General features: G+C 36.3%; 1 protein-coding gene across 2 annotated transcripts; it reads right to left on the bottom strand.

Annotated features, from left to right (window-relative positions):
- Positions 1-780: 780 nt before the first annotated feature.
- Positions 781-4,213, bottom strand: LOC114307355 (protein NUCLEAR FUSION DEFECTIVE 6, mitochondrial). Of its 2 annotated transcripts, none has more exons than XM_028252751.2 (3): positions 3,866-4,213; positions 3,674-3,795; positions 781-1,055 (listed from the first exon to the last, which is right to left on the bottom strand). In XM_028252751.2, the coding sequence occupies exons 1-3, from the start codon at positions 4,003-4,005 to the stop codon at positions 1,036-1,038; spliced, it is 282 nt and encodes a 93-aa protein (XP_028108552.1). In that variant the 5' UTR covers positions 4,006-4,213; the 3' UTR covers positions 781-1,035. The 2 variants fall into 2 exon arrangements, with proteins under 2 accessions (XP_028108552.1, XP_028108551.1); XM_028252750.2 differs by lacking the exon at positions 781-1,055 and adding an exon at positions 1,544-1,803.
- Positions 4,214-9,338: the final 5,125 nt, after the last annotated feature.

The following is a 9,338-nucleotide window of genomic DNA, read 5'->3' as shown; positions in this document are numbered from 1 at the left end:
TTCTCAAAACTTGTAAACCAAACAAGTTTTTCAAACAAATTTCTCTCTCACACACATCAAATCAATCACTTTTTCCAAAACTCTCTCTCAAAATAATTTTCCAAAACATCTTTTGAAAAAAACCAAACCAAACAATTTTTTGTACTTTTTATTTCTAAAACACATCTCTCAAACACAAACCAAACATACCCGTAGTTTTCTCAATACAAAGTTGATTTTCGTGACTTGAACTCGTTCCCAACTTAAAAGTTGCTAACAATCGAAAGTGTTTACAGCTCTTAAAAAAATTAAAAAATAAATAATAAATTGAGCAATTTAGTGCATGAAACCCTCTCCTTACTGTAAGTTCTAAAAGGATCGGACGTACTAAATTCCACATGCAAAGAGGTTATTTTTGTGTTTCAAAACCATAATGCCAATAGCACAATTGAGCAACCTTACGCGTGTGCCAAGGCCCATCCTTAAATAAAAAAAGTAACCTTGCACATGAAATTCCTATTAAAGCAAGATATGGAGAAATATATACACAATCTTATCTCGGATAATAAATTGAAAAGACAAATAATAATAATGATAATAATAATAATAATAATAATAAAAGAAATTATTGAATATTCTCTGGAGTATCACGTGTCTATATTTCCTAACCAATCATCATTCAATATGCCCCTCATATTCCCCAATCACCTAACATAATACTCCACTTATCCACCTTCTCCACCAATCATAATCTTATGGAATACCACGTGTCCATACTCCGGGATTATTGAACAATTACCCTAAAAAAAATGTTTCATTTTGATTCATTACCATCAAGCCAAAAATGTCGCTACTAACAGATTATGAAAACATGCATTTACATGCTTTCACAGCATTTGAACTAAAGCCAAGCTTTAGCAGTGAAATTAGAAGAATAGAAAAGCACAGGCCAGAATAGAATTGTCTAAAGCATTTCATTCACTAATTCTAGGTCTAGCTCATCAGCCATCGCACATGGTTCGAAACGAAACATAGCTTGAACCCCTTGGGCATTCATCATACATCATCATTGCAAGCTGATTCATATACAAGTAATTAGTATGAAGTTTTAATGATCTTATTAATATCAAGAAACGTAATGAAATCAAAATTACATTTTGCAATTAACATGACACTTGAACACAGCTATACATATATCAACCACCAAACATCAAACAATGAAGGCACGAGTCTTGAAGAATAACAGAATCTAGTAGTAGTAGCTCATTTATGATTGGAGGTGTAGGAAATCCAAGTTAGCTCTTCTGCAGCTCACTCTAAATCTCTAACTTAGCTGTCACAGTCTTAGTATGTGGAATTTTTGTAAACAAAACTTCGCTTCAATCTTCGGAACATTCATCACACATCATCATTTGAAGCTGATTGATAAAGAAAACTAGTAAGCCTTCATTTACAATCAGTTTAGTTAAAATAGGGCATTGAAGATGAAACAGTTGCACTGTGTCTTTGAAAATAAGTTTATATACCACAGGCAAAATGAGCAAATGTGAAAGAGAGAAAGAAAGAGCACAAATAGAGCCTATCATATAGCAGCACAAGAAAAATAAATTCAAGGATCATTTTACTAAATTCTACAAAAAGGCCATTTCCCATTTAAAGCTGTTAATTTACTTTCATAAACTCATGTTTTCACTGTTAATCTTGAAATATAGCCAACCACCTAATCTATTGAAGCAAACAGTTCCTACTACTTCGAAAGCTCCAAAACATTTTAAAAAATCATTCCATCTTTGCTTCTCCATCTTCATCTAGTCTTGTCAATGCCTACAACAGGGAACAAAGAAGTATGCACTCCTCCATCAAAAATTAAAGATAGAAATAAAAAAATAAAACAGAAAGCTAACTGATTTCAAGGCTGAAAACAAAGAACAATATCGAAATCCAGGGCATTATGTAACTCTAATATAGTCATATAACCTAGCATCTCACATCTCCATAGAGAATATGAAAAAGAATACTAAAGAAGATATTAAGAAATTATGTTTAACTTGACAAGAACCTAAAATCTCCAATCTCCATATACAAAGATTACAAAAGCTGACTTGCATGATAGGGTGTTCTCAAAAAAATATTAATCTCACAATTCAAATGGATTTAAGATAAGTCCAACATTATACTAACTTACCCGAAACTCAAACGTTGGAAAAGGACATCAAGGAGGATCCTATGAAGTTTTGCTAGATACCTAAATCAAGAAAAAAATGAATTGGTCAGGCAACCTACAGCACAAACTAATTTGTCAAACATATAAAAATGGATGACGACACAGGGAAGGTAAAAAAAAATACAACCAAATTCGTCACCATAAACCGGAGGAAAAAAAAACACGCAAGAAAAATTGCATGAAATTGATGATCACAATATGCTCCAACAAGAGGATCCCCCTGACATTTCCATTCATTAAACTCCAACCAAACTTGCTTTTGACTTACAAGAATAAGAAGGCATCAGATACCAAACAGGACCATAGAAGAAAGTTTTAAACCAACCAACAATTCCTGCTTGAATGTCAGCCTAGGACAAGATATTTTTCAGCGAGTTTTGAGCAAGATATTACCAACTATGATCCAAAACCTCTAATCGTCGTGTACATTTCCGAAGTAATGTCAGCACTTTAATAGATGTGTTATAACAGTTTCAGCAACCAAGGGCAAGATATAGCCCCAATAATTCCCCTATCCTACTCACAGAACATTGCTCCAAACTTATTAACACTGATTGTGCCCTAGATTCCTTTGAACGGCTAGCAGAATTCCACACATCCTATTAAGGATCCGCAACCTCGACTTTATACATTGTTTCTTTGCAGCCACAGTGTAAAGACACACAGAACTAATTTTTCTGAGGCATGAATTTAAATATAAAAAAAAAAAGGAAATAAAATAAATGGCAATGGAAAGAGAGAGAAGGAAAAACATTCATTGAAAATATGTGCTCCAAAAAAAAGTAAAGAGAAATGCTTGGACCATGTTATTAGAAGGCAGACTTCACAATTTTGTAAAAACTGAAATCAACCAAATTAAGAAACTCAAAAGGGAAAGGTTGGGTCCAATCCAATCTATTAATTTTAAGAGATCACTCAAAGACCATGCTTATTAAAATCGCAATCCAGGTCGTAGGATGGATCTAAATTGCCAAAATGATCCAAATTGTTTTAGAATCGATACTATAACAGGATCACAAGTAGAATCATATGGGATCGTGTAGGATAGCATGGGATCGTAGGTGGGATCGTAAATAGGATGGGTTTGTGATTTTTTACCTTATTTTTAATATGCATCATCCTTATTTGCGTTTTTACCTATTTTTAATAAAGTAGAATCTTAGGATCATATCCTCTAATCTAATCCAATCCAATCCATGAGACCCTCTCATCGATCCAATGCAGGATCCCAATTTCAGTAACCATGCCAAAGGCTCTTTCAGTGTAGCATTTCACATCAACAAACTAATTTGGACACATCTCCAACTCACCTTACAATAGACCCAAACAAATATTGAACCAGCCAACAAGTTAACAAGTAGGGTCCAATCAAATCAAACATCTCAGCTAAAATTCAAAGTGTAGTGTAGATAATCAATCCGTAAAATCTAAAAACAAGCTTTACCCAGAGAAGAAAGCAATTCAAATCACCTTCGGGAAGCCAACCACAACTGTGGCGAGAAATCGAGAGCATCGAAGTCATCAATGCCGAAGCCGTCGCAGTGTGGAATGGTTGCATCGAATCCACGCAAGCACTCATTTCAACTGGACACCTTCAAATATCAAAATCATCAGAACACACACACATATATGTATCTATAGATAAGAGAGATGGTTAATTACCTGAAGATACGCTGAGAAAGGGGTTTTGGGGTTGAGGGACGAAAGGGAGAGCGAGCGGCTTTGGCTTCAGAGGCGAGTTTGGCGGCCGCGTTCCGGACGGGAGTTGATCGGAAAAAGGATCTGGCGGCGGCGCTGGCCATGGTAGAGAGACTCTACTAAAGTGGGAATGAATTTCTGTTCTGCACTGTGCCGTGCTGTGCCTGCTGGTAAGGGTTTTTGTGTGGCGTAGTGTTGAAATTGAAGATGATTAAACCCTAGGGAGGTGTTTGGCTGATGGGAAAAACAAAACCCCGTGCCTGGTTATTAAAGTTATCCATCATCTGACTTTGTTATTAGTAAGTTTATTTTGGAAAATGGGTTAAAAAACAGTTGCTTATTTATTTATTTTTTAAAAAATATATATGTAAAAAATAAAAAAAAAATTGTGATTTAAAAAGTCAAAATCTCGTTTTTAATTAACTTGTCAAAACATACCTTATTAGCAAGGAAAACGATATGAAAATCTATATTATAGACTTATTTTTTAAAATTAAATGATATGTAAATGATATAATTGATTAATAATTGAGAAAATATAAGAGAATGTTACTTTAAATACTTAATTAATTATCAACTTAAAACTGAGTCTAATTTTTAAACTTGTATAATAATGTCCGATCACTAATTAATAATAGTAATGTAATTTTCTTGATTTAACTTTGAATAATTTATTAATTAAATAGAATAAGTAGTTTCCTAGTTATTGGTAGGATCAAACTTAATTCCACAACTTTGAACTGCAAAAACAAAACCAAAACACAAAAAAAAAAAAAAAAAAACCAAAACAAAACAAAATAACATAAAATAAAATAAAATTATTTCCAAAAATAGTTTCAAATAATTTTGTCAACTAATAGTGTGGGAACATATTTTTAGGCTGCCTACGTGGCCAAGGTGATTATCCGAGATGCCACCTGGATGAACCATATTACCAAGGTTGTTATCGTATTGCCGAAATATGGCACAGTAATATCGGAGTCCAAGATTGTCGGATAGAGGACAAGAGTCCTAAGTAAGTTGAGACTCTCTATTTGGATAAAAATGAGACTCTTAAGTTGGATCATTTTTATCTGGCTTAGAGTCCAAGATAAGTGTGTAGACGTCAAAATTTTAAGATAATTTAATCATCGTTTGATTAATTAAGACAAATAAATTTTTCTTACTTAGTCAAAATCAAGATGGTCAAAATTTTCAAATAGATGTGGGTCCGACTAAAATTATGGACCTCAACCCATTTTAAATTATGAGTCACACCAAAAGAAAAGTAAACCCATCTTGACAATTGGATTAACCCAAAGGTGTGGGGGCCATGAAGATATGTTGTTACAATTTGGTCAAATTCAAATTCAAATTTCAATGCAAATTATTTCTATAAAATCAGAGACAAATTTCTCTTTTATTGGAAATTAAAATCAAATTTTGGAGTTGCCAAGATTAACTTGTCTTTCTTGAAGCCTATAAATAGAGACTCTCATTATTGAGAAAGTGAGAGGGACATTTTGCTAAGGTCTTGCAAATTCCTAAGTAATCTCAAGACTCTGTCAAATTTTTTTCTTAAAATTCTCTCTAAACCTCTTCAAACTTGAAGTGAAGGATTATTAAGCACTCTAAACTTGTGTCAATCCTTTTAAGTTACGAATACAAATTTGATCTTTCCTTTCAAAGAGATCAATTCGAAACTCGTTCAAGATCAAGCCATTCAAGCCCTCGATTAAGCCTCTCTTCTCCAAGTTTTTCCATTCAGAGACTTGAAAAAATTCATCAACTTGTCTAGTTCAACAACAAGCTTTTACAACCGTTGGATTGCAACCGTTTCAAAGATCGAATCAGAGGATCTATTCTTTTGTAATAAAGCAAATCTATAGAGGATTGTACCCATTTATTATAATCAATAAAATTACTTATTTGTGCATTTATTTCGTGTCTTATTTGCAGCTATGAATTTTGTGTTTACAAAGTGTTATGTTTGAGTCTTATGAAGTGATACTTCTAGGGGACGAGGGCACTGTTGACTATAAAAGTAAGGCACCACAGTTGGTCTAAGATATGCTTTTGTTTGTGAGTTGTTTAATTGTGATGATATCTTGTGAGATAAGTTACTAACTTGATCGTTGTAGTGCCCCCAGGTGGACGAGCCACCATGATATTTCTTATCTTCTTGTGTGTTGGTGTTTGGTTTAATCTATTTTTTCGTGTGCTTTCCAGCTGAGTTCCCTAGATCTTGGCAAGGAGATCTGTTTGGTTGTGAGGTCAAAAATCAACACCCACAATTTGGCACCGTTTGAGGGAACTTAGTAAGAATAAATGGCCAACATCCGACAATGAGGATAAGAAGGATTGTCTTGATTATGGGTTCTTGGTTTTTGATGAGTGGACATTTGAGTCTTTGTTTCATGAAGCTGACGAGTCATGATCTCAGTCAAAGGAATATCTCCAGTATGTTGTTTAGTCAACATGTTGGAAGATTAGATGATATAGGTTTTATCACCTCAAGTTGCCAAGGTAATAGAACCTGGGGGCAGTTGTGGGAACATAATTTTGAGTTGTCCATGTGGCCTAGGTGGTTACCACATGGGTGATTATGATTGAAAGAGGTGTGGTCAAACCACATCTGAATCCAAGATGTTCAAATGAGGGACTAGAATCCTAGATAATGACAAACTCTCTATTTGGGTAAGATTGGACTCTTGAGAGGGTTGATCTTAATACAAATAGGAGGAGTCTTAGATAATTGATATCCTTGTAAAGGATAGAGTCCAATGAAGTAAGACTTCTAGAGAATGAGGGCACTGTTGGCTTGAGCTAATATCTTTGTGAGATTGTGAACTGACTTAATCGTCGGAGTGGCCCCGGGTGAAAAAGCCACCGTGGTATTTCTTATCTTCTTGTGTGCAGGTGTTTGGCTTAATCTATTCTTCCGTGTGCTCTCCAGTTGAGTTCCCTAGATCTTGGCAGGGAGATTTGATTGGTTGTGAGGTCAAAATCAACACCCACAATTTATTTGGTGCCATCTATGGGAACTTAGTTAGAATAGATGGCCAACGCCAAACAAGAAGTGAGAATTGGGGACGACATGCATAGTAAGAATGATGAGTACATCGATCTAAACATCGAAGGAGAAAACAATGACGAAGTACAAGAGGTGGATCTAGAAACAAACAATCTGCCAAGAGCCGTAGTGGCCCGATGAGGGGCAACCAAGAGGAGTACTACAATGAGAGTGATTTCCAAGTTTGGAAGGATAGATGATTGTGAAGGGATGATGAGATGAAGGATCGATGACTGTGAAAGGATGATGAGATGAAGGACCTGGCAAACAAGCTGATAGACCTGCAAACTGTGGAACTTTATGATGCAAAACAAGGTGATGTATCCAGCGTTTCCATTACAGGCCACACCAACTCCTATCGTAAACATCGGCGTCCAGAAGGAAGAACAGATAACAGTGCCAACCTTTTCCTAGCACGAAAAGAGATTTATGAATTCGAACTTGCGATCACCGAACACAGGACGAACAAAATCACGAAGTGCAGATTCTCAGAAAACCAAAAGGACACAGATCAAAAGATCTCGGTAGGTTAACGGACAGGGCCTTTACCTCAACAAGATAATAGACATTGAGAAGTCCAAGAATACACATCCCAATATGGAAAACAGCACACCAAAGAGATTAAAGTCGGTTGATAGCCGAGCTCTTAGAAGAGTGAATGAGGGCTTGCGAGATTACCTCCAAAGGAAAAGAAACGGTGCCGAGATGATATCCACCGCACAGCCAAAGTCATCATTCTCAATTGAATTGGACACATTCGAAGCATCCAAGAGATTCACCATGCCGAGGTCCTAGACCTATGATGGTAAGTCCAACCCTAACTTCCATGTTATACTTAAATGCAATGTCTTTATGGAGTGGGAACAAACAGTTATTGTGTAAGGTGTTCCCGTCAACGTTTAGGGAAATAACATCATATTGGTTCCTCAAGTTGCTGAAGGGATCAATCAAGAGTTGGGAAAGCCTGGTCGAGATATTTGTGGCCAGGTTTATTACCAACAGATTGCTGCCTTTAAGAGTTGATTCCCTATTGGCATTGAAGATTGATGATGGCAAAAGCCATAGGGCTTACACCAAGAGGTGTTATGAGGTATACAATTGGATTCCAGCATGCAACCAGAAGCTAGATGTCGTGTCTTTTAAAAATGGCTTAGAGAACGATTTCCCACTTCGACAATCTCTTGCAAAGACCCTCTCGAAAAACAAGGAGGATCTGATGGCGAGGATTAAGAAGTATACCAGGGTAGAAGGGAACAAGAAAGCAAAGAAAGATAGTACAGTTAGGGGTGTGTGCGATGCGGTTTGAGTGGTTTAAGAGTAAAATTATAAACCGAATAGCGGGTTGGCGGATGAGCGGATTGACAAATTGCGATTTGGGCAATTTTTGGTAGATTAGCAGATTGAAGAATATTCTAACTAATTATCATACATTTGCATAATATATAGCACTAATTTGTATAATATTTTTTAGATATATAGCATATAATAATTTTACATAATATGTTTCATATACATAACTACTAATTTGTAATAAATTTTATATCTTAAATCTCTCTCACACTGATTTTTACATTGATATTTCATTGGAGGTTAAAAAATATATATGTGTTAACTCCAACGGAGCGGAGCGGTTCAGTTGGCGGATTATAAATTTTAAAGTTTAAACCGCGATTAGTAGTTAGAGTGGTGCAGATTGATGCGGATCGGTGCTGTTTTAGCGAATTGGGTGGTATTTTGCACAACCCTAAACACGGTAAAACAGGAGAAGTGAAATGGCTCATTAAAGCGTAGCTGAAGAGGTGCTAGCACTGATAGGCCGAAGTCGAGATTAAAGGCCATGCAGGCCATGAGCACAGTCTTCAAGATCCCGATCTATAGGATCTTGAATAGAATAAAAAACTAGCCTTACTTCAAGCCACCGCAGAAAACTCCAAGGGAGTTTATGGACAGATTCCCTATGAAGAATTGTGCTTACCACGATGAGCAAGGGCACATGACATAAGGATGTCGGGCTCTGAAGCAACATCTAAAGGACCTTGTCAAGAAAGGACACCTGATGGACTTGGTAGATGGGGAGAAGATGAGAGAGGAACAGGCGAAACTGGTCTAGGAGCCGACAGCACCACCATACCTCTAGTGCCATAAGCAAATGGACCACGGGCTATCAACGTGATCCAATCCAAGGGCAAATGAGATCTGGGGAGAAATGCAAAAAGAGAGACATATGTAGCTTGTCTTCCAAGTTTAACTAAAGAGGCCCTGAACGAAAGGAAGTCGGGGGATGACAATCACTTTTATGGACAAAGACTTAGAGGTGGTCTAGGATCCACATAACGATGCTTTGGTAGTGACCTTGAAGATTAGAGAGTGCCAGGTAAGAAGGAT

The sequence above is a fragment of the Camellia sinensis genome, chromosome 7, assembly GCF_055761805.1.
Source record: "Camellia sinensis isolate YWXY chromosome 7, ASM5576180v1, whole genome shotgun sequence".
Classification (NCBI taxonomy): Eukaryota; Viridiplantae; Streptophyta; class Magnoliopsida; order Ericales; family Theaceae; genus Camellia; species Camellia sinensis.
This window is presented reverse-complemented; position numbering and strand designations above follow the sequence as displayed.